At 43.1% G+C, this 26,271-nt stretch overlaps 1 protein-coding gene across 4 annotated transcripts in view; it reads left to right on the forward strand.

Moving 5' to 3' along the window:
- Positions 1 to 6,223: 6,223 nt before the first annotated feature.
- MTMR2 (myotubularin related protein 2) overlaps positions 6,224 to 26,271 on the forward strand; it is a 70,090-nt gene continuing 50,042 nt past the window's right edge. For 2 of the 4 annotated variants that reach the window (XM_071555354.1, XM_071555365.1), the window contains exon 1: positions 6,224 to 6,408. In XM_071555354.1, the coding sequence (XP_071411455.1) occupies positions 6,323 to 6,408 (86 nt within the window). In that variant the 5' untranslated portion in view covers positions 6,224 to 6,322. Of the gene's footprint in view, positions 6,409 to 9,686; positions 9,787 to 10,353; positions 10,429 to 26,271 lie in introns of those variants that run through there. The other 2 variants (XM_071555390.1, XM_071555372.1) reach the window with 2 other exon arrangements.

The raw sequence follows: 26,271 nt of genomic DNA on the forward strand, positions 1-26,271 counted from the left end.
TTAAATTTGTCCCTTTTCCCTCTTGTTTTGCATTATTGACAACCCTGTAATCTGTCTTTTCCAAATCATAGTTCCATTGGAAATGGCAGTAAGCTTCTTCTCTTATTGTATTCAGGGGTTTAACATGTCTTCAGTATCTTCCAGAACTTTCCTGAACAGCTCATGCACTGCAGACAGGTAACCTACACAAAGAGGATAATCAAACACTCTCAAATACTTAATTTTTATTGCAATCACTGTTAAGCTTGCAGTTCCCAAGCCCTTTCATCACTCCAGCTTAATATCCTGTTGCTTCTCAAAGAAAGTCAGACAAGAGTAAGAACTTTTCATGTGGAAATTTGAACCATCGAGGTAAATAAGAGGGAAATGAAAAGGAATTAATTTCTACTGTGTTTTATATTTAGAAGTGTCCTTCTCATTTTTAATATCATCTCCAGATCTTACCATTAACATTTTATTGTGTTTTATTAAAACACCACTGCAAATGTGCATCTTCCTTAACAGAAAAGGAAGCATAAATGAGATAAAATCAGGTATTCTTAACCGTTTCCTTAATTGTACCTATTAAATACACCAGATGCAGATTAATATCTCACTTTGAGAACTATGTGCTCCCATAGACAATATAAAGACAGTACTATTTCAGACAATGTAGACATAAAATTATCTGTATTTAAACTGACTGCTTGAGAAATGGTGTATAAATCGGGAATATAAAATACAGGTTTGAAAACCAAGAGGTACAGAGACTTTTATGTGCATATGAACACCTGTCTTGCTCCCAGAGACTGCAAGCACTGAGATTTCAGACACCCTAATGGCTGACAATATCAAACCAAATCTTACGCCCATGTCCTTCCTTGTTGCCTGAGCACCCTTCAACTTCTGGAAATACATTTATTTTCAGAAGTAGTAGCTTAACAAGCACCAGAAATTTCAAATTTAACTCCTTGTTGCTGAAGTGTTGCAGTCCAAAGCCATAGACAGCCAGACAGCTGCTGTGATGGTATTTAGTCCTTCAGGGGAAAAGATACTGCACTACTTTATTTGAGTTGACACAAAAAATTGATCTTCATGTTTTGCAGCATGTAATGGAAGTCCTGCCCCGAGAGCCCGAGGTCTGTGGCGCTCTGGGTGCCTGCACCTCCAGGCTCACAGTCTGCTCAGCACTACAGTCCATACCTTGGACTGTGCTGGTACCACCAGTTAGTTTGAGCAAACACAGACTGCAGGGCATTGCAATAAATCAGTATCTGTAGAGGCTGTTGAGAATTAAAAGCATGAGACAATTAAAATCCAGGTGAATTGCCCAACTCCAGGCAGTGGTCTGTACACACCGAGCACACACTGGGATGGATCCTGAAATACTCATTAGCCTGTGTGGTATTTAATGCCTGACTGGTGTCCAAGCTGCTGTGACCTGTGCAGTGTTGTCACCAGCGCTGTCCTCCTTGAGATTCATTTCAGCATTTCCCTACAGTGATCTGGTGGTGGGAGTGAGGACAAGAAAGCACTACACAGACACAGCAGAGAGTAGAATAACTAGTCTGCCCATCAGAAGTGCTCTGTAAACAGGTAGCAAGCTATAACATACAGGATTAGATCCTGGTTGAGTCCAGAGCTCCACATCCACAGCAACTTGCACCAATATATGCATGACTGCATAAAAAGTAAAAAACAACTAAGTGACCAAAAAAAGTGTTAGAGGCCCATTGATCATTAGGTTCTGCTTCTACCAGACACAGAGGTGGTGCAAGCCAAAAGCACTGTTGGGGTGCCATCATAGCCAGTAAAAGACCACATCATGGATGAGCTAAGGTGACCATTCTGATCAGGTTAACCTTAAGTGCAGTAACTGTGGAGACACAGTGACAATTTCAGGGTAGCTGTGAGTCTTTGTTTTGAGTAGTTTCCAACTTCAACAGCACAGGCATCATGCCTCAGCAGGACCAAATCTGTGCATATACCCTTTGACCATCTTGTAACAGATGTTCTTGCAACCACAAGCAGCTCTAGCTCCAAGTCACAGCCACAGCGAGTTGTTCTTCATCAACCTCTCTGCCTGTGCCAAAGCTCTTGCTGTTTGTGACCTCATACTTTATCAGCTGATGGGGCTTGATAAAAGGAACACATGCCACTCCACTGTGATTTGATGATCATACATCACAGTTGGATCTCACCAGTCACAATCTGCCCTTCCCAAGGCACTGAGAATCTTTTATTGGCTGCCCACTGCCCTTAAGCTGTACATCAAGGAGACAAGAAAATGTAATAAATCTGAGAACCATTTTAGTGAATCAAAGGGAAAGATGAGGGTGTCTCTGGTTGTGTGGTTTTCAGAACAATTATGGGACTGAGTCATGCTGCAAATTTGTTGGACGCAGTGATGTGGACTACTAGAGAAGGCACAGTGTGTGAAGCTGTCTTTGCCATGAACTATTGAATGTGCTGGCTATGAGAGCACAGGAATCAAGGAGAAAATATGTGAGATCCCCAGAGCTTCAGCAAAGAGAGCTAGTTTTAGGATGGATATGATTTTACTGTTGGGGCTGGAGTAAAGGGAACAAGATGATAATTTTCAGAAGGGATTAGGGCTCTAGCTCTCTTGTTATTTGTAGGCCTTTAAACCCTGTGTTGGGTTGTGTAATGGGAAGAGGGGGAGGGAGGAGAATGTCTGATGAGCTGTACCGTGTAAGGGCAGGTTATGACAAAGACTAGAGCAGGGAAGCAGCTTTCTTAGAAAGGATCATTTTGAGCACAGGGCCCTTTGACCGCAGTAGAAGTAAGATTCCTCCTTTACTCCAGGGACATTTAGTCAAAGAGTCACAGACCATGACTAAACATCCCCACAAGATCCCTTATGAGAGGTCATGCCAGGATGCTTGGGATGTGTGACTGCCCCCAGCTTTGGTGAGCCCCGTGCTCACAGTGTGAGACACAACAGGCCTGTGTTTGGCTGTGCAGCAGCAAGGCTGAGTTAGTCCTGGGATGAGAACGTCTGGATTTGTAATATCTGGCACATTCATATACCAGATGTATGGACTACACATACAGAAAGAGGTAGAAAGCCCCTGACTTAACAGACACATAGTTAAAATACAATGGACACAAATGCTATCTCACTTTCACACAGAAGGACTGAAGCAAAAGTCTTGCTTCCCTCACTTAATCATCTTTTACATGGTAGAAAAAATTACCCTCTTTATGGTGTATTCACCACAGCTTTGACAGCCTCTAAACACCTAAGAAAGCCTGGCAATGTATTTTACACTTTGTATGTGCTACAGCCACATACAGTTTCAAAAAGTATTGGAGGATATGTTTTTTGTCCTTTACTTGGAATTAATGTTTTACATCTTTGATTCAAGGAAGTTCCTTTTCATTCTCTTTCAGGATATCACCTCAGCTGTGTCAGTCACATGACATTAAAGAACACAGATAATTTTATTACTTACCATTACGTTAATTTTATTTTACCATTTCCTGGGTCAAAATCACAAAATGACAGAACATTCCCTCATTTAAAAAACCCCAAATGATGATACTTGTAAGATAATGGCAAGGGATGTGGCAAGCAAAAGTAGGTTAACAGACTGAACTATGCTTATTTTGCATCAGTTATAAAACAGTCTTGTGATTTGTCCTTAATTGGTTTTGGTAATGTCAGGCCTTTATTTAATTCTCCATCACTTTTAAGAGCCCTGAGGTAATGCACTTCACAGAGAGAATATTCTGACTGACTTTGAAAATGCAGTATTGTTGAGCAGAAAGACCCTCTGAACAGACTGCTAGTTCTTTCAGCAGCAGGAGAGATCCAGGAGGTGATTAGCTTTGTTCTCATTTACAAAGCACCAGTGGGAATTTCTAAAGAGTTTCACAGGCCCCGGGGATAAGGCCAAGAACAAAACAGGGCAGTGAAAAGCAAATAGAGCACTTCATCAATAAACTACTTAGAGATGCCACATCAATAGCAAATTAGGAATAAAGGAAGGCACTTTAATACTTTCGCATAGCAAAGGAGGTTTATATATTGTTTTTATTCCTACTTGACTTTTTTTAAACAACTGCACCTCTATCAAACTAAGCTTAGCAGAGGGAAGAGAGGTAATACCAACTCACCACCAGGCTATTTGATAAGATTTGAAAGGGAGACATGCACTGCTTTGTGCTAGTTCTGCAGCGCTGACCTCTCCCAAGGGTTACTACCGTCAGGAACTGCATCCTCGGAAAGGCTGGGAAAAGAGCGCACCAATGGGAAAAGGCTACCGGGAACTGCCTGACTGCTTACCAAAGCTGCAAAAGTACTGCTGCTACAGCACCCCCTGCCCGCACGTCCCCACAGAGAGGGCACTATTCGGCTCGCGGGGCATGTCACATGGATGGGAAGCTAAACAGAACAGGCTGGGAGAGAGTATCTCATTAGTATCATATTTTTGATTAATAAATGGTACTTCTAAAAAGTTTATTGTTCCTAACTAGAAGGGGGTGAAGGGGTGGGAATCAACATTTAAAATAATTTTGTAACTGGTATAAAACCAGTACAGGTCGACTATCAATCTTTTAATTGTAATGATGTTGAGGAATTTTGTTTGGATTGTAATGCTGCAATAAACCACTAGCAATTAGCTTATTTTTCAAAAAATAATCTCACTTTTAATCTGAAAACAGAGTTTTCATTTTAGAAAAGCCTCCAGAAACTCAATTTTCTAGGCTGAAGCCTCCCCCTCCCGCAACTCATCTGCCAATTTAACTTTTTGTTCAGAAGATTAAATAAAAAAATACAAAAATAAAGCCTGCTTTAACAAAGCTGTATTTTCAAGTTTAAACCAGCTTCAAAACCATCCCACATCCACTTTGCTCAACAGCAGCTGATAGAAACTAAAGGAAAGAGCAACAGAGGCAATTTCACAGCTGCATCATGCAGTCTCAGGCGGGGCTGCTGCAAACCCACTTCAGCATCCCGCTCATGTTCATGGGCTTCTGCATGACCTAAACTGCTCTGGAGTCACACTCTGATGACAGAACAAAATGGGAAACAACAGAGAGAAATACATCAACTAATTTACTCCTTGGAGCATGAAATAGGATGATGTTTCAGTAACCATTTTACAGCTGCAGAGTGTACAGATGTTTAGAAGACACAGGGTTTATCCTGTTTTGAGGTAGTATTTTAAATGTGGAGGTCCATGTGGACTGATGCTCCTGACATCGGATGCTCTCTACCTACAAGCTGGCCCTACTGGAAACCCATCTCCTAACACATCCTCAGCATTTCACTTTTTTTGCATTGCGGGCTTCTTGCCGAAACAGCTGTGCATTTGAAAGACATCTTCACGCTGGGTATGGGAGGCTTAAGATGCAGTTCCTCAGTCTTTGTAAGCAATGCCAACAGCTGTTCTCTTGCTTCTCGATTGCTCCAAGGAACTGAACGTACCATGGCTCTTCCCACAGAACATTTCATACCGAGCTGTGCCTGCAAAGCCTCCCGGGCACAGATCAATGTGTGCACTCGAGCTGGCAGCCAGGTAACCTCAGAGAGGATCCATGCCAGCACACTGCACACCCGTGTCATTCTGACCTGCCAATGTTCCATAGCTCCCGCCCCATCCAGCCGAAAGATAAACTCACAAAACGATTCATGAGCAGATATGGGCAATTAAAAATTTCAGGAGCACGACTGTTTCACACTGTGGGTACACAACTCAGCACAAGGGAGGGTCCCATCAGGACCTCTGGCAAGCAAACCTCCTCACACAGGTGAGGTGACCCCACGGGGAATACCGGAGACAGATCGCTTCCTTGCTCTTGGGAACGACCACCGCGCTGCGGGGATGGAGCCCGGGAGCTGCCACCTTCCCTTGGCTCTCATGAGGACAAACAGGGAACTCTGGGCCCACACTGTGCCCAGCGGCACGGCGGGCTGCGGTGACCGAGGCGGCGCCGGTAACGCCGCACCCAGGGCGGAATACTCGGCCCCTCTGTCTACAGCCCCGCGCCCGGAGCGGGATGCTCGGCCCCTCCGCGCCCGGGGAGGGATGCTGGACCCCTCTGCCTGCAGCCCCCCAGCCAGGGCGGGATGCTCGCCCCTCTGTCTGTAGCCCTCCAATCCCTCCGCGCCCGGGGGGGGATGCTCCCCCCTCTGTCTGCCGCCCCCCAGCCGGGGCGGGGTGCTCGGCCCCTCCGCGCCCGGGGCGGGATGCTCGGCCCCTCGCCCCGCCTCCCCGCGCGGCACGCCGGGCCAGCATGGCCGCCTCCCGGCCCGCCGGGCACCGGGCGCTGAGCTGACACAGAGTGCCCGCCCCGGGCCGCCGGGCCGCCCGGCATGGAGGAGAGCTCCAGCTGCGAGAGCTTGGGCGCCGGGCGGGCGGGGGCGGCGGCGCGGCCGCCCAGCGGCGACTCCCTGTCCAGGTAACGCCGCCGCAGAGCCCGCGGGAGCCGCGGCCGCACCGCCCCTGCCGCACCGCCGCGGGGATCGGCGGCGGGGACACCGCGGGGCCCGGGGGAGAGGGAGAGGGCGGGGAGGGGCCGGCAGGGAGGAGGAAGCAGAGGGGATGCAGCTGGTGCCATTTCCTCCCTCCGTGGGCAGGAGGCTCCGGCGTGTCCCTGGGGTCGGGTCACTCCCGGCGGGAGGTGGCTGCGGGTGGCGGTGCAGGGAGGGACGTAGTCACTGCCCGGCTGCGGCACAGCGAGTTTCTCTTCCAGGCCCTTAGGCAGAGCGGGTGATGCCACCCCCACCGGGTTCTCGGTGAATCCCTGCGGAGCCAAAGCAGCGCTCCTGCCGCCGGTACCTGCGAGGAAGGATGCGGGAGATGGGCAGCGCCGGTGAGCGCTGCTGGAAGGGCAGGTGCGGTACCCAGCTGGGGGCTGCCCTCCTGCGCTCCGCTGTGCCCGCACCAGGCCTCCTCCTCTGCCGCTTCAGTAACAGATTTCCTGTGGTGCGTTGAGGGTTTGTGGGTTTGCCCTCATTGCTTTTTCTTAGGGCTTGACTTTGTGGTCTCAGTGGCTTTTCACGCCATGTGGGTAATTTTCAAGGTCTTTAAGTGACAGAAGCCAAAAGGAGACTTTCGTGTTCCTTCCACCCTCCACAGGCTATTGGTGAAATTTGCGTTTTGTGACTTGAAAGTGCATCTCACTTGGGCCATGAGTCTGATGGAGGAAGGTGCGGTGGGGTAGCAAGAGGGCACTGACAGACTGGCAGGGCTTGTGGCATGGAAGGCCCTGGGTGTCGTGGTACAGCAGGGATGCCTGGGAGCAGAATGACGTGATGGCTGCTAAAGGTTGTTCTATCCCATTCTGGGCTGTGTCTGCCATGCCCAAGTTGTAGGAATACATGATAACTCAGGCTAAAGGGATCTCAGCATCCCTCAGTCCAGCCTCCTGCTCACAGCAGGGACAGCTCTAAAATCAGATCAGGCTGCTTTTGGCTTTTACCCAGTCTGATCTTGAAAGCCTACAAAGATGAAGTGCACACAGCCTCTCTGGGCAGCCCATTGGCATCTCCTGCGTACCTTCCACATAGGTGCTGGGGCTGTTCAGGCTCCCACAGCCTCTCCTCACAGGCAGATTGCTTCAGCCCCACTATGCCAGTGGTGCTTCCCTGAACTACCTCCAGCTCATCTATGTCTTTCCTGCACTGGGAGGCTAAAACCTGCATGCAGTGCTCCAGAAACACTGTAATGAGATCCTTCCTCATGTATCCTGGCTCTGCCACTATTCTTACAGCACATGGTGCTGGTGACCACTTTACTGCCAGCATCTCCCTACTCCTGTGCTTGGCTTTTACCCAGGTGCTCCTCAGACAGGCAGTGCTCAGCCTGCACTTAGGTTTCTTCATCCTTGAGTTCCTCATGACTCCCCATCCTCATTTCACTCTTTTTCATCAAGTTCTTCTGTTCCCTGTTTTCTGTAGTGGTTTCCTTCTGCAGTTTACCAGTGCCCTGCCAATGCCTGCAGGCCTCTTTCCCCCTTACCTAACTGACCCAATATATTCTTTTTTCCTCTGTATCAGCTCAGGCGACTTGGACCCATGTGGAGTTCAGTCAATGTAAGAGGCCTGTGGACACTAAAGAGAGCTTAACTCAGAAGAGCCAGTGGCTACAAGGAAGCTCCTGTTCAGCCTCTCAGCAGTATGCCCTGCACAGATGGAACCTTTGAGAAATTGAGATGATAAATCTGTTTCTGTTGAGCGAGCACAAGTCTGTGTCCTCCGAGCTCTGAAAAGGCCCAGACCTTAACAGATTTCATGGAATATAAAAACACTTATTCAAAAGCTTTCAGAATTTCAAGTCTCTGCTTGATCATCTAGAACCCACAGAAGAAAGCTGGCCAATATTTTTTTTTATTCCAAACAAAATGTACTTTTCTACCAATTTTTCTAGGTATTTGAAATAGATTAATGCTTTTCATCTGTAATTATTAATAAAAACCCCTCATCCTGAGTTGGTGTGTGCTGTGAAACTTTTTAGTTGAAATGGTCAAGATTAGGGCAAAATTATAAGTAAAATAAGATTCTTGTAATAAGAGTTGCCTGGTGACCTTCAGAATGTTTATGATCAGCTTTCCCTGCCAAATGCTTATGCACAAATAAATAATTTTATATGAATTGGACAGTAGATTGATTTTCATAGTATTTTTTTCATTAAAGCTGCACTGCAATCTGATTTTATGCAACAGAACAATCCCTCTGAAGATAATGAGACTCTTTGTATGCACTGAAAGATAGTTATTCCATCCTGTGATTGTGATCTAATAGCTAGACTAACTTTAAATTGTAACCTATGACTGTGACACATTTTCACCAAGTGCTTTTGTTTAAAAATGAAAGGTTAGCTTTGGGGATGATGTGAGGAGCATAATGAATCACGAGAGTGCTATCATCAGTTTGTATAATCCATTTTATTTTAAAGGAACAAAACCAAAAAATGATTAGAAAACCACTCATCCCAGAATTACAGTTACCCAGCCATGTGAAGCCTTACTGAGTTATAGTTACTGAATTGTTTTACACAGAATTTAGGAGACTTGGAAAGGTGCTAATATGAAATATATAGAGCAGTGCATTCTTTGGATTCCCTCAGTTCCGACTTGGAAGTTAAGTGTTGTATTTCTAGAGGTACTTAAGATCTAACTCCTGAAGAAGACATGCTCTATAGAGTTTACTTATACATAAGGTTGTTCACATTCAAATAAGTGTCTTAAAAACATATATAGATTTGTTTGGTTTTTAATAGTGCATATGAGATATGGCAGTAATGGCATTCAACAGCGAAAGTTGCTTTGATGTTTTAATAGACCCTCGTAATGTGTAATACCTGTGGTTATTGAGAAGAATGTGGGAGTAACTAAACAATTGTTGTCTGCTTTCTCTTCCAACTAGAAAAATGTTTGAAAAACTCTTACTGAGAGTTACAGTATAGCACAGGATAAAAAAATCCCCAGCTCTATGTGAAAATACCGAGTTAGTTTCAGATGAGCAGGTCACAGCTAATTAACTCAGCTGCCCTCATAGTTGTGCTGAAACAGCTGTTCTGCTTTTCAAGTCTCAGCTGTCTCACCCAGTGCTGGGTTTGGGTGGCGCAGCAGTGGGTTCTGCAGCTCTCTGTGGCTTCCAAAGGTCAGTATTTAGGATGGACTTTCCCCTTACATCCTGTTTTCATGGAAGGCACATGACCGTGACCCAACTACTCATAAAGAGCTGTGGTGGTATTTAAGTAGCAGCTTGCAAGAAGTGCTTGTGTCTATCTGCAGTGTCAGTCAAGGAACAACCCGTGAGACAGAAGGAGTGAGGTAAAACACTGATTCTGGTGTTTGATGAGCTACAGTACAGTTATGTCCAGAGAAGTGAACTTTATTCAATGTTGTGGGACTGCTTTTAGATCTCTAAAATGACCTGAGGATCCTGGGTCTTAAATACATTTCAGCTGTGCTAGTTATTCTGACTTCTTACAAGACCTCTCCTAAAATGAATTTGTGGGTGGGTTTTTTATATTGTTCTTTTTTCAAATTTAAAGTCACATATGGACCCTCTGACCTTTGGAATTCAAAGGAACAACCAACAAAATTCTACCATAATCTTTTCTTTTTGTGAAAGAAAAGCCAGCTAGAGCCATCTATTACTTTAGCGGAACACATGACTTTAGGATAAAAGTGATGTCAAACTTCAGATATTTACTTTTCATTAAAAGTGATTAGGCATTTTGTCCATGTAGTGTGCATGATTATGTGCTGTAGTGTCTGATTTAACATAGATCTCTTTGTATTCCTCAGAAATGTTATCTGAAAATCACAGTCCAGTGAGATATCTGAGAGGCTTTCTGTTATATCTGCTGAGGGTAAATCTGCAAAACTGTGGAAGTGATTGCACTGTAAAGAAACTGCTACAGGAGATGTCAGTGATATTTCAGCCTTGGTATAAAATGGGAGAAAAAGGTAAAGTGGTAGGCAGATGTTTACTGCCTGCTCGATTGTATCAGTGTTTGATGTTACCGTTTCTTTACTGGTGGTTATCATCCACAGAGGTCTGCAGACAGGACAGACCCTATGCAGTGCACTTGTACTGAAGCATATGAGAACAATCATGCTCCTTGCCTTTATGTTTCCAGGAACAACTCTGAAAACATAAACTGTGTAAATCAGTGCAGCAAGGTCTGTTGAAGCAATAACTCCACGAGGTATGAACTCCCCCCTTGTCTGAAGTAAGGCCTTGTCAATACCTGGTCTGACTTAAGGCTATATTGAAGGAATTCTTTTCCCATGGGCGAGAGTGATGCTGGAAGGAGTTGAGACTGTGAGCTATTGGCTGAGGAGGACTTTTGCTGTAGCACCACATTGCTACCAGATGTATGAGCTTTGCTGATTGTTTTGTGATGAGTCATTGAAGTTAGAGTTTGAAAGGGAAGATTTTTGCCAATTCTGGTGTTCAGTGAAATGCAAGTAGCTGTCGTTTTCCTCATGGGCTTTGAGAACGTTTCTTGCATTTGATTTCTTGTATGTGCGAAGCAGGATTTCTCCAGAGTTGTTACCATTAAAGACAAGTACGTTGCTGGCTGAGTGTTTATAATGAATTGGTTTTTGCATCTGAGAAACTTGAAACTATGCTTAGAACTAATTAGCGACTCCAAATGGGCTCACTATCATTGATTTTAATATGTGAGTGATAATTTATAACACTCAGTTGCAACTGAAGCCCATTCTGAGATAGATTTTTTCGTGTGTGTTTGTGTACTTTATGTTGTGAAGATAAGTAGCAGTTTTGCCTGCACAGAGGTTTGCAGAGCAAAAAGAATCTTTAGAGTCTCAGGATTTGGGACAGAAAATAATGAAAATAACATTCAGTATAAAAGACTTTAGAGTTTTTAATTTACACAGTGTGCTTGTGAAGATAAACATTACCTCTGAAGAATCTGGGAATTGCTTTTAGTAGCAATCTTTGCCATGCACGTTTCTGCTCCTTCATTTAGCAGAAACCATTCCTACTTGTCTCAGACTCCCAGCCCTGACTGTTCAATTAAACATTTTTTATTGATGACAAAAATGTTTGGTTTTAAGTATATTTTTCATTTGAGAATATAAAATAAAATTGACGGTCAGCTGTTCATTGTATTGTAATTAATATTATATTGCTGTTTAAAGGCCTCACAAGAATTTGCAGTGCCTTAGTTCTAGCTGCTGTGCATATGGTGATGATTTCCGTGTTGAAGAGACAGGGACCAACTATTTAAATATGCCTAAGCCAGGACTACTCTATTTTTAATAATGCTTGGTGGGTAATTTTACTAAGCTCTTGGATATGCAGTCAAGTGCTGAGACTCCTTGCTGAGAGTTTGGGCAAAGAGCGAGAAAGTCTATGGATAAGATGAAAAACTGCAGTGGAGACGTGAGGTAACATCTGACAGCTGGTGAGGAGTAAAGCCAGGCTCAGAACATGACTCTCTTGGGTCCCAGCAAGAACTGCCTTTTCTGAAGAGAGATGGTAATCCTGTGGTGACTAACAGTCTATTTGCTAGGCAGTTCTGAGTAGTACACATAGTTCCTTAACTACAGGCTATTTACAACAGAGATGCAGTTACAGAACCTGAATTTTAAGATTGAAGATGACCTGACAATGTTGAATTACAGAATTCCTATATGTTGCATGATTGTTATGACTTCAGTTATAGGTTAACACCTCTCTCACACATATTTTGTTACCTATATCTGATGTTTTGTCACCCTTTCTTTGCTAATTCTATGATACTATACCTCATATACAAAGGCAATAACTGCATTTAGAAAGATCGTAATACCTGCTGAACAGCTCAGCCTATTGATAGTCTACATCTTTTTCATTCGTCTTTTCCTGATGACCTGCTTTACTGTTACTGATTTTTTCGGTGCTGAGGATGTCAGCCAGTGTGAAAAGAGATCTGACCCATAGACTAGAGGGTTTATGCTGCCTCCAGAGTTGGACTCGGTGGTCCTTGTGGGTCCTTTCCAGCTCAAAATATTCTGTTACCAGAAAGCTTAGTCAAGGAAAACAAAAATCAAGGATTCATTAGAAATGCATTGGAAACAGTCCAGAGGTCACTTTGATATATAGGTGTTATGTACAAGTGTAGTTGTAATACAGCACATGAAAAAGTCTTGTTATTTGTCCATGCAAAGCCCATTCCACCATGAGGAAAAGGGTGATAGGAAGGGAATGAAGTGCTTGGTTTGTAGAGGTGTCTGGAATAACCCAGGGAAGTGAGATTGCAGGAGAGACTCTGTCCCAGTAGTTACCCCATCTTCATTTTTAAGTGATAAAACATCTGGCTTTTTTATTGCCCTAGTAACTGGGAGCTAATTGAAGAAAAGAAATCAGTGAAAGACAACAACAGAAAATCAGTGGAACTTTTCAAGTATTTGCTTTTCCCTTTCCTACCATCTGTGGTTACTTTTGCCAGAGAATGTTCTCACTCAGTAATTTTCCATGATTTCAAGGTAGCTCTTTTCTGTGTTTCTCTCTTGTTTCTCTGTTCCATGAATTCTTTTCCATTGCTTTCTAAACCCTGATATATTTGATGAAGAGCAAGCAGTTTTTGAGTCCCTTACCCCTTCAGGGTGACATTCTAGTAATTTAATTAGTTCTGTACAAATGCTCCCACTTTATGGATCTGGTCTTTGTAGTCCCTGGCCATGGCTCCAGAACCATTAATGCTACGTCACCCAGTGATTCAAATTTGATCTGGGTCAGGTGTGAGTGTGTGATCATATTTCTGCTGAACTATTTAGAAAAACATGAGCCTATGGGTTTTTTTCCTTTGTTCTGGGAAGACTGGCAACACCTGTTTAGAATAAAACTACATTTTTATGTGGATTTATTTACTGTGATGCAGAGACTACATGCCCATACAAAGTGTTACACTCAAACCCTTGTTTAAGGGAAAAAAAAGCATCATGTTTTTATATAGCAAAGAATTTATTCTTAGTGTAACTGAATTTTTGAAAGTCTAATTATTATTAGCCCAGGTGCAATTATTACAGAAAAAGAATAATGATGCAGTTAAAACTGTCACACATTACATTCAGTTCTTTTTTTCTACTGCTTTTCCTGGTGTTATGTTCATCCCTCTCCTACTATTCCTATGGTTCCCAAGGTTGCTGATTTTATTCTGGCAGTGGTGGGTGCTACAGCAAGTGGCCAGGATCTGGAGTCCTTTGCTGGGAAAAGCATGAGGTTCATCTTGATGATTTTTTTATTTCTTTACTGTAAGATCCGTCTGTGATCACTTGAGTATGTTCGGTAAGGCAACTTTACACCTGTCTCTGTCTTCACTGGTCTACAGTTTCACATTACATGCGATTTTTTTTTTGCTATTAATAGTTGCTTTTATGGGTATTACATACTGTTTCTTTGTTCTCCTTGTTACCTCTAAAACCAGTTTTGTTCAGCTTCAGGTCTGCATTTCTTTTGCTGACCATTGATGAGTTGTTTATAGCCATGATCTCCAGTGTCAAGCTTGTGTCCCATTTCTCCTCCTGTGCCTGGACTCCTCCATGCCACATCCCATGTCTCTGCTTCTCCAGGCCTCTGCTGTCATACCAGGCTGTTGTATTTCTCTGTACAATCAATCACAGAATCACAGACTATTCTGACTTGGAAGGGGCCCACAAGGATCATAGAGTCCAACTCTAAAGTCAGTGATCCCACATAGGGGATTGAACCCATGACCTTGGCATTATTACAACCAAGTTTAACCAACTGAGTTACTACATTACTGATAAGTGTCTTACTCTCTATAGAGTATCTGCTTTCTATTGCTGTCTGTGTGAAACTTTGATTGTACCACACACACAGACAAAAGTAAAACAAAGTATGTATACCCACCCAGCCAGTCACAAAAATTGCAGTCACACCTAAACAAAGCTGCAGGCAGGCCAAGAAAAATTCAGGCAAAGCAAGTGACAGACCTCATACTCAAGGCCTTGAAAATTCACTACAAAGCTTATGGCCTGTGAAGAGCAATCACAGTAGTGAATGAATGACAGGGCTAAAAGTTAACCTATTTTTTTCTGTACAAAATGTAATTGGTAGAGTGAGATGTATCTGATTGTTGCTTAGTGTTTTGTGGTGGGGTTTTTACCCTGGTACAAAATGCACTGAGCTGAACCGCAGCCTCATTCCTGCTTTTGGCCTTTAGTGAAAGTAAAGCATTTGTGCTGTTTTTATTGCTGTAGTAATAAAGCCTATTGTTGATTTCAGTTGGTACTGCTGATGAATGGTCTTCTGGAAGAGAAAGACTGCATACATCAGTAGTAGGACTACCCTTATCAATTAGTTCTGCTAGATCTGCCCATGAAAGAACTGGAGGCTGTGAACAGTTTGGTTACAGCTGTAAGACTGCAGAGCCTGTCTAGCTGCTGTGGAGAGCAGCTGCTGAAGGCTGGGGCAGGTCACAGGCAACAGGTCTGGAAGTGGGAGCCACGGTACAGGAGGGCCTCCAAGCTCTATCCACAGGTGTCATACGAGAGAATAGAATCACAGAAAATTCAAAGGTGAAGACTCACGCTAACAGAGTGGACATTAAACACTGGGGTGTGAGAAGGATGTGGTGGGATTGGATGTTCTTAGGACTTGTGCCAGCAGACTAGTCTTGGGCCTTCACTTATTTACCATGTGCCAGGGTATAGCCTGTACTGATCACTGCTGCCTCCAGCACCATGGAGAGACATAGCTCTTTTTTTTCTTTTCCCCTGAAACATACTCTGATTCTAGATTCCACCTTCAGATTCCACTTTCTGCTTCCACCTCACATAAAGAAAAATACATGCATCCTGCATGAGATTTTTCTCATCTCACTGGAGTGATACAGAGTTCTGGTAGTCTCTGGGTTGTTTTTGTAGACAATGGGGAAGAGTGAGTCATCTCAGTTTCTCCACAGTGACTCTTAAGTAGAACCTACAGTGAATAATTCAGATGTGACCACCTACACAGAACTCCCTCCCCATCATTGTGGTAAGGGCAAAAAGTCCATTGAATTTGGGTTGTTCTCCACTCCAAAATAGGAAGGAGCTATTTCTTAACTCACAGCATTCCTCTTTTTTACATGTTAGCTAAATCTGTCCCCAACTGAGAAGAGAGCAGAGATTTGTAGTCTGGTTTTCTAAGCCCCATATCTTCCTGTGTGTGTATGTATATCTGTCTAGTTTGTCCACTAATAGTTTTTGTAACATTTGGTCAATTTTAACCGTGTTTGACAGAGGAGTAGAAATAGTAACTTACGACTAGTTTTGCATTTAAACAAAGATGGAAATGGAAGGGGAGGGCACAGCAATTCTTCTTTTACGGAAAAAGCTTTGTTTCTTGTTCAGTGCAAGGGAATACCTAGATGAGAAGGAGGGCATGAATATGTGCAGATTGTTTGACAAGGCTTCTCTCAAGTTGGAGAAACACATTTTATTCTTTCATTTTTACATTGCCTTATTTCCCTGTGCTTTCTTGGGTATCTGCGAAAGGCTGTGTTCCATTGAAACCACAAAGCAAATACAAGCTACTCTGTTAAATGACACTTATCTTCAGGAAACCAAGGGTAGGATCTGGTTCTTGCCATATCTCCTTGTAAAGTGGGTTATCTAAAACCTCCTTACCCTTGATAGAGTCAATGCACTGCACAGGTAATTTGGTTGAACAAAGATAAGTGTCCAGTCTGGGAGAGCTGAATTGTCAGCTAGACTCCATGACTGGGTTTCTTTTGGGTAAGTGGGAACACAGACACCTGTGGCATCTACCAACCAGAGCCGAACCATTCTGACCTCATTGATCCTACTGCTTTTTGAGTTACTTTGTTTTTCACATACATTGATTTCTGCTTGAGGAAGCAGAAGTGGCAGGAGGAAATGGCTGTGGGTGATTTTAGATGAGCTCTCATTTCAGATGAATCAGAACTGATGTACAGAAAATCCTCAGATGAGCTTGCAAAATTTGTATGCCTCATTTCATTGTAAGGTGGAAGAATTTTAAAGACCTTTGTTTTCAATATGTACCCTACAACTGGCCAGTGGGGTACATGAGTGTGCAGAGCCCTTTGGCAAATCTGGGCAATATATCAAGAAATCAGTGGCTGCTGAACACTTTGGCAACTGGGCTTTGTATTTAGAAAATAAATGGTGCTGAGCTTGTGGGGTACTCTGGCACCAGTTACGAGTGTTGAACCTGGAGACTTTAACTGATGGACCACTATCTTCAATGATTCCAGTCTCTCTGAAAGTTTGACAAGATACAGGTTACAGAATTGCTAGGGACCTCTAGAGTTGATCCAGTCCAGCTCCCTGCCAAAGCAGGGTCACCTAAAGCGGGTGACACAGGAATGTGTCCAGGTGGGTTTTGAGTGTCTCCAAAGAGGGGGACTCCATGAACACCCTGGGCACCGTGTTCCAGTGCTTTGCCACTCTCAGTGTGAAGATCTTCCTCATGTTGAAGTGAAACTTCCTGTGGTTTAGGTTGTGGACATTGCTCCCAGTCCTGTTGCTGGACACCACTGAGCAGTGTCTGTCACCACCCTCTTGGCACCTGCCTTCAATTTATATTGATGAGATCCCCTCTCAGTCTTCTCACACAGGTGCTCAGGGTTTCTGTAAACATCCTGTGTTGTCTTGGATTGAATTTCTGTAAATAAAGCCCCCAAATTACTGAATACTTTAGTCTTGAGATTTTGCTAGGGACCAGTTTCATGCGTGGGCTAGGCTGTTAGCGGAATAAAGTTGTTCTCAGTCTTTTTTGAGCTGAGTGTGGCAGAGCACATGGCTGCGTAATGTCTGTGAAAGCTTATCAAGGTGACACCATGTCAGTTTTGCTGGGTGATACAAGACTCTCCAGTTTGGCTATATTTATATATCCTTTCCTCCTCCTTTTGATTTTTCCCAGGATGGAACAAGTAATGTCATTGATCAGTAAATCGCTGGTATTTTTAATTCCTGTGGGTGTTGGGCTTATTGCGTTGAGGGGGTTGTGTGGTATGTGTTTCAAATTAAAACAGAATGTGTAGCAATATGTGTTACGTTCTAACTAAGGTGTTTCTTGTGTAGGGACATAGGAAGAAATCTAAAAAAACTGAGCCCATGAACTGTGAGAAATACAGGTATATTTGGTTAATCTGACACAACTGGTTCTTGATATGTAACTAGAAACGAAGGCATTGCTAGAATACAAATAGTAAAAGAGAAGTTATATCTGTCTTTTTATGCAGTTCTCCTTTCTGTCCTAAGGTGAGTAGTTATTAATATAATTTTTGTTCTATTTCTTTCCTTGATCAAGGTAATAGCCTTTTTCCTAAAAAAACCCCACAAAACAAACAAATATATGCATATATATATATATAGACACACACAAATAATATATTTGATAAAATATTTGATATCCTATGTTGGTTTCTACTTTTTCTGCTTCTCCTTGTTCTCAGGTTCTGGACCAGTTTTTGCAACTTATCGTGAGAATATGTGAATTTGCATCAAAATCCTGATAGTTTTTTACTTCCATGTCTTTTTCTGGCTTGTTGTATTTTAAAGGAAGCTGTGAAAGTTTATATGGTAAATATTAATTAGCTGCAAGAGTGATTGTTTGAATTGTACATAGTATTTCCATCATGACTTTTATCTTTATTCAAAGGACCTGTGGAGACAGTTAGATGTTGCCAGCCCTCTTTCTCCTGTGGTGTGCAGTGGTAAAACCAAGGTTGCTCTGGTGTAGGTGATAACAGCTCCATCCAGGTCTCTTAGTTCTCTGCCACAGAACATCCTGATCCCTGGAGTCAACATCTTCTGTAGGCAGGGCTAAGAGACAGGAGGGTTCTTGTACCACCAGGAAACACTTGAAGTTGGATTCTTGCATTTCCTTTTTGCCAGAGCAGTCATGCAGCATGGATATTCCCTTGGCTATGGTCTGTTGAGGCTGCTGCATGGGCTGTATGGGGGAGAAAGCTGCAAGTCAGGACATGTGGTGATTTATCGTGGCCCAAGAGATCACTCAACAGACATCCTGCCACTCAACGATCTCTCTGATGGCTTTTTGTCTGTCCCTGGGCAGCACTACTTCAGCTTGAGGTGCTGGAACATCTCCATCTCAGCCATGTTTTTTTGACCTAGGAATACTGTTTTCTCGGGGTGGTGGTGAGGGGCAAGATCTTCCCTTCTAGTTCAGCCCTGCCTCTGTAGCCTCTGATACTTGAAAACAAAGGCTCCAACTCCTTCTGAACAGTCAAAGATCCCAAAAAGCATAGCAATAACCCAATGTGTAGGAAGACACAGAGAAGAGCAGGTGGGAGTATTGTTCTAGCAGACAACCCTGTTTGTGTTGACAATAATCAGGGTTGTGTTTGAAGCTCTTTTCGCCTTATGGTCTTAATTTATTTTCAGTGCTAAGGGTCTGTATGGGTGATTGGGAACCCCTAAGCTTTGGAGCACAGACATAGATGTGTGCACCATCTCTAGGAAGTCTTTCAAACCTTCCTCCAAGGCCTAGAGCAGAGCCAGCCCGACAGGGCTGCCTTTCTGTCGTGTCTCACCTGGTGCAGGTGGGTTGCCAGCCTTGCCCACCACTCAGTGTTCAAAGTCCTAATGCTGCAAGTGAAAGTGCTTGTGCTAGTGGTGGATTTTGCAAATCAAACATTTCCATTAGGAAAAGGAGTCAGACCAAAGTACTAGATTATCAGCCTGGTTTCCAAAAGTAGTAACTTATTTCATACTCTGTAGATATGGGCTGAAATGAAATTGGTAAAACAGAAGTAAAATTCAATTCCCTGCAAAGGTCTAACTACTTGAATTTTTTTTCTTATGTTGGCTTGTAGCAGAGCATCATCCCATACCAGCTGGGAGGTTGTTAGAAACTTAACTCCTCTTTTGTTCCTCTCATGAATATAGAGAATTTTGTTGTTATCTTCCATGTGCTGATCAGAGAATATTGGTTTAGGCCTCTCCTAGTTCCGGTTCTTCCTGTTTTTTACCTTCTGGATTGTTGACTCATGAAAGCATGATACTGTGGGCTGCTTGCTGTTATTAATTACAATGCTGCATATTGGTTTGTCTTTGGGCGTTGGTCTTCTATTCTTGGAATCTTGAAAATATTTTAAACAGTCAGCCTATTGTTTAGCAAGTGGTCTACATGCACTGTAGCCTTTTGTGAATTTCAGTTAAAAAAATAATAGAAGAATGACTAATGGAGCACGAATGGTGCTTGTGACACTGTAGTCCATTGTGTAACTACTGAGAGCAAAATTTGCATTCCTAGAAAAGCTTGTTCACGGTCAAAATATAGGACATTCTCTTTATGGCTCATGGGAAAACATGTACTATATATTCGGCTCAGGATGCTACTTGGAAGGATCAACTTTTAAAAAATGTCATTTTCCTCCCTTGGAACATTGCAGTCAGACTGAGACCCGTCTTTGCTTGGCAACAGATGTGAATCTTTTTCATTCAGGCAAGTGGCATGGGGGGCGGTCTATTTTTGGTCTCTCTCATACATGCACCATGATTTGTTGCTGAAATGGCTTCTTTTTAAAATGATGTTAAACTCTGACATTCCCGGCGCTTTTGAATAGTATGGGTACATTATTACATAATACAACTGTCTGCCTTCTCTGAATGCCAGAGGGAGCCTGGCAGCTGGTGCTTTTCTTTTCTTCAAAACCATACTTGTTTATGGCTTTTAGTTTTTCCCCTCCGAGATTGTTACAGGACAAGCAGAGGTTAAAGTGGGATCTTCAAATATTTTGAAAAGTTGTGAGTTCCATTTACCTGTAACATAGCAACTCTCTGTCCTACATGTGCCTCAAAAGAGGGTGCTGCATGTTCAGAGGGGTGTGCTGCATCTTGTGTATGCTATAGGTAGTTTCCTGTAGCACTTGCTATCTAGGTAGAATTAGCATGTTTTGATTTTGCATTTCACTGTGAAGAATTAAGATGGAGTCACTGCTCACTGGAGATACTATTCTCTTATCTGTCTGTGAAATCTCTTTGGGAAAGGGGTTGCCTGTTATTATGGGCACGTGTGGTACTGATCACTGTGGGATTCCTGTGCTGGGAGAGATGTTGTTGAAATGCTAAAACTTAATTTACAGCAGCAAAGCCTGTTCTGGCCCCTATGCAGAGTGGAAGCCAACACGGCATGCCCAGCTCCTGCTTCAAGATTCTGGTTCTGCCAGATGCCAGCTGAGCTTTCAAATGCTTGCTCAGTAGGGGCGTATGAGGGACTTCTGAAGACCCTTAGATGTATATATGTATACACAGATAAGGACTATGGGGACCACTTAGCCTTAGCACAGATCCACAGAGAGCTGCTGTAAATGGGAGAGTCTGATGTGGTCAACAGCTGGATGTCCCAGGCCAGTTCAGCCAGAACAGTGTCTTATTCATGGGAAACAAGCACCAGTTTGTCTCCCTCTGCTCTGGTGTGACCCAGCAGGTTTTTCAGTATTACTTTTTTCTTCTCTCAAAGAAACAGGTATGTTGAAAGTGTTGAGGAGGGAGTATGGTCAGCTTGAGTTTGAGAAGTGAGCAGGGAGCACTCAATATCTTTGCATCATTATGCTTTTAAGAGAAGTGCCAAAGTGCTGCAAGTGCTTCTATTCATGGCTTTACTGTAAATTCAAACCAATTGGACCCTGCTGTCTTGGCATGTGAAGCTTCCAAATTAAATTGTATTTGCCACTAGTCATCTTTAATTTGCAGTTTTCACCTTGATTAAGTTTTAGGAATGCACATAATGAGAAACTTCTTAAAAAAACAGGAAGAGAGGAAATGGAAATTTGCCCTCTACAGTGTTTTTCTCATTTATGACCTCTCTGTCTGAAACCGTATTGCTCAGTGGTGCATTTTGTCACTTATTTTCCATGTCAATTCAGTGACTAGTGAAACAAAATACTCTGTTTGATACAGAAAAAATCGTTTGAGCAGCTCATGCCAATTAGCATCTGAGTAATAGGCACACCTTTGCAAGCAATGAAGCAGCTACTTGTACTGATCGGGAAAGAATATTCATAAAGAAAATGCTGGAAAGGTGACTTTATCATTGCTGACTACGTTTTGTTTGTGTTATTTATAGGAGTGAGCCAGGTTAGTATTTTAAGGCATTGGTACAAAAAATAGATGTCCTTAAGCTCTATGCATATACTGTAAATAAAAATGGCATATTTTTCAGAGGTATGTTTCATAGAATTCTGGTTGTTAAATTCATATGCACGTTCCTGCTCATGGATTTAGAAGGGGAACTTTAGGAATCAGAACCTTTTTTTTTTTCCCCTTCTTGTGGTATGTTTTGTTTTTGGTTTATATTGTTTGAGGTTTTTGGTTGGTTGGTTGTTTTTAGACAGTTTCTTATTTTGAAGCAAGACAAAAGTCTCTTTCTTACTTTTCCAAGTCTGAACAAGTGTCATAAAACCACAGAGTGGTTTGGGTTGGAAGTGACATTACAGATCATCCAGTTCCAATCCCCCTGCCATGGGCAGGGACACCTTCCACTAGACCAGTTTGCTCAGGGCCCCATTCAGTGTGGTCTTTAACATTTCAGGGATGGGGCATCCACAACTACTCTGAGGCAACTTGGCGAGTGTCTCACCCACTTCATCGCACGCTGTCCCTTTCTGCATAGGATTTACCTGTCTCTGTGAATGTGCATATAATTTATGTTCTTGCTGATAAGAACTATTGTAGAAGAAATATATATGTTTTGGATGTTTTTGCTGAACAGAAAGAGGTACAACTCTAAAAGCTTGCTCAGAAATAACAATTCTCAGCAATTACAGTCTGGAATGGTTTAGCCAGGTCACACCTCATGTTAATTTTGTGACTTTTGTCTAAGGTTTTTACCAGAAGTCATGAAATTTTATATGATAACATGAAATTGGTTGTTTTGACTCTCTTCTTGAGTCACATGACCTAAGAGAAGACATTGTATAGCATGGTCATCCTTAGGCCTGATATTAACAGAAAGCTTTTCATAGAGACCTATTAGGAGGTTTTTTTACTCTAGAGGGTGGATACAGCAAAGTAAAATGTCCTGGGTTTGGAGTACAAAGAATGATGTATTAAGTTTCCTACAACAAGGGTAAGGATCCAGCTAGGGGAGCTCAGTCCTGCATAAACGGTGCATTTGTCTGCATCAGGTTAATGCTTCAGGGCTTCACAGTTTGATTCTGGCACTTCCTTTGCATCTTTGTGCTTATCTTCTACCTGTCCTGGGTTCACTGTCATCTCAGACCCTCACGAGGTCAAATAGCCCTCTTCAGAAGCTGTACTTGTGCTTTCTACTTCTGGGAAAAACTATTGCTTCTCTGCACTAGGAAAGAAATAATTTCATAGTCAAACACTTACTGTAACAGTTCCTAAAACAAATGGCAACTATACATTTTATTTCTTTTCTTGGGCTTTCTTACACATTACACCTTTTACACTGCAGGGATCTAGGGGTAGTCATTGCCTTGTATCATTAGGGCAGATACCATTTAATGATACTCTTTGAAGTGGCTTAAGACTTTATCGCTGGTTTCACTGAAAGTATTTCCCCTGCATGTTCATTGTTTAACAGATCGAGTTTGGTCATCTCAGACACTTCTGTTTGCAGCTTCTTTACATCTTTGTTGACAGTTTAAGCGCAGCACACTGGCATACCTTCAATTCTGCTACAGATGCAGTAATACCTTTCAATTGCCTGAACAGGAATCACCGGAGGGCATCTGTCTGAGTCTGAATTATGTTTGAAAATCATCTGGCATGTTGTGGGATAGTCCTAATAATAACAATGAACACTTTATCAGGAGCTGAGTCACTCTGCTTGGGTTCCAGTATAATTGTCTTATTTATATTCTTGTAGTCCATGTAGCCCAGGGGTTAATACTGCGTGCAGATACTGTATAAGATGATTGTGCCAACAGCTTGCGTTTGGACTCATTTATCATTGAAAATCTGGCTTAAAGAAACACGTTTAAATAATAAAAATAATTACCAGAATGAAAGACATAGATCAGTGTTAATTGCATCCTAAACTTGTTTCCTGCTTCTGCATGAGGGAGGAATAAGGAGAGGAGTAAATGGAATGGCAGACACAGGAGTAAGGTGCTTTCTCTGAAGGTGCTTTTGACCTGTTGAAAAAGTCTCTTTTTGTACTTAACACAGACATCCATCGGAAGGACAATGCAGAGTTGCCTAGGCCTGAAGCATGGGAAGAGAAGTGCTCCAGGAGATCATTGGTCTTTCCTGGTTCCTCACAGGAACTTGCTTTCTCTCCTCTAGCAAGAGCTTGAATTATTTTGTGATCCTGAGTATATATTGTTTCCTAGAACCTTAATGAGGTTCAGAAATAATACCGTAATTTTGCATGTTAAAGTGATATTGAAGTAGACCTTGAGCTAGCAGTGATTGGCACAGCTCTAGTGATTTTTAACCCTTGCTGAAATCTGTCCAAACCTACCTCTGTTCTCAGATGTTTGTCAGGTGCTCCCCAACTCAGCAGTTATGTGTGACCAGGGTGTCCTGGCTGTCCCTCAGGTTTACTCTATCTTGCCTTGCTGGTGAAGCACTGCTGTGAGATGTTTGTCCCTGTGAAACAGAGCGTCCTCAGTCGGGTCTTCAGCATGTTAGACTGATGCCAAATGTACCCATCATGCTGCCAAAAGTACTGTAAGAGAAAGCTTTAACTTTCCATTAGCAAAAGGTGGGGTAAAGTACAGAAGCAGTGACAGAAGCACAAGTAAATGATTTGCCTAAGATGATGTGGAAGGGCTGGTGGCAAAGCATGGAGGGAGCTCTGGTCTTCTCACTCTGAGTTTGTGTGTTGACTCCAGGACGTTCTGCTCTCCCACACCCAAAGGCATCTGAAACTGCATGGTTTGAGGATCTCTGCTTTTGCATTGGCTGCAGAGACCTCAAGATTGACTAAACCACTGAAACAAATAAACTTCTCATGTGTGTGCAGGGAAATCAGATTAATTACTTTGCTGAGCAGCAGAGCTGGAGCTGTGCAACTGCCTGACAATGATAAGAGGAGAGAGCCACAAACCAGTCCCCTTTTGGTTGTCTGCTCCTTTGTTCCATCTCAGCTCCCTATAAATGATAGATGAGGAGAACAGAGGTAGTGAGCCAGCCCTATGCATACTGTGCTGAGCTGCATAATCCAGGGGTATTGTTTGCCGTGTGTGCAGGCAGAGCTTCCCAAAAGCTCTGGCTGCTGTCACTGGAGGGAACCTTTGCTGGTGGTTTTTGTGGGAGCAGAGAGACATTGGTGCGGGGAGCTTTTGAAAATCCACTTCTAAAATGCAAATACTTTCCTTCTGTAACACCCACTTGAAGCCAAGCGTGATCAACAAATACAAAACACTTTCACAGCTCAGACATGCTGTGGATTATGGTTCTCCCCCTCCTGCTTTATTCTTCACGCCTCCCCCCGCCCCTTCCCGCATAAAGCAATTCGCCCCTTAGTTTGCCCCAGTGAAATTAATTAACAATTTCATAAAAACCTTTGGTCTTCAATGATTTGATAATCGCTGCTTTTGTATTATGTAGACACTGGGAATGTACCCGAGCAGACAAGTTGTGTCAGCAGAAAAACTGGTTGACATTTTGATCCTTTTATTAACACTCTTGCTGGGAGCTGCTCAGACCAGGGTAGACAGACAGCTCTCTGGAGCTGTTTGGGTGTAGCTTTTCCTAGCTTGGGGGCAGAGAGACTAGCATGCTTCACTAAACCTTTCCAGCCTTTCTAGCTCCCTTCTCTATCACTAAAGGATGTGAATTTTTTGATACAAAAAAATATTCAGTTGAGTAACCTGTCCTGCATGGTGCACAGTGCCGGATCAGCTGCTGGTGTGCCCTGGCTTAGATACTTAACACCTGTGCTGAAGGATTTGTAAAGTCATCAGAGTTGCTGACCTTTTAGAAGTCTGGGCCCTGAAAGGGGATGGAACTAGACTGCTTGGCTTCTGGAGGCTTACTCTGAAGCTCTGGCTCCCCCGGCTGGAGCTGGTGTGGGAGAAGGCACAGTGGAGACCCAGGGGCAGAAGCCAAGGTTGTCACCAAGCAGTAAAGGGCTCCACAGTCTGTGCTTGCTTCTCATTGATGGCTAAGTACCTTTAAGTACCTTATAAGTACCATCTCCTTGTAAGTTGCTGTACAGTAAACAGGTGCTGCTCTGTGGAATGATTAATTTAAGTGTGGGTTTGGGTTTTTTTTACATCCTTTTAAAAATTAAATTAATTAAACAGTTGCAGACGTGAGGGTGAACACTTGGAAGGTGAAGACTGGCCATGCAGAAGCCAGGCTGAAAGGAGTTGCAAGGGAACACATCAGGGATCTGAGCTGATTTAAGTAAAATAATGTAAAATGTGGTTTAGTGCTAAGCCTAATTTAGCGTGCCTGCAGGCTGCTGTGCGCAAAGTGCTCTCAGCCTTCCTCATCTCCAGATTCAGATTCCTTCCCTCTCTGTGTGCTGCTTCTCATGATTTATATAGCCATGTAATGAATCCAATCAGCCGTGTTACCCACCAGAAGACTCTCTGTGTTTATTAATCACATATTGCCCCGTCAGATCAGCAAATTGAACCGTGCATTCCATGCTGCCTGTCCAGCGCAATGGAGATGGCAGCAGTTTGCAGTCTGGGGTGAGAGGAGGAGGAATGGAGAGTAACATGAGCAGCCTGTTTAGCAGCAGTGTACACTTTGTATCAATTCTCATGTCATGAGAAACGATACAGAAACTCAGTGCATACAAGAGGCCTTTTCGTTCATCAGAACGGGAGGTCTCACACATTCAGTTCTTGTTGTTTT

This window comes from Pithys albifrons, chromosome 1, assembly GCF_047495875.1.
Source record: "Pithys albifrons albifrons isolate INPA30051 chromosome 1, PitAlb_v1, whole genome shotgun sequence".
Lineage (NCBI taxonomy): Eukaryota > Metazoa > Chordata > Aves > Passeriformes > Thamnophilidae > Pithys > Pithys albifrons.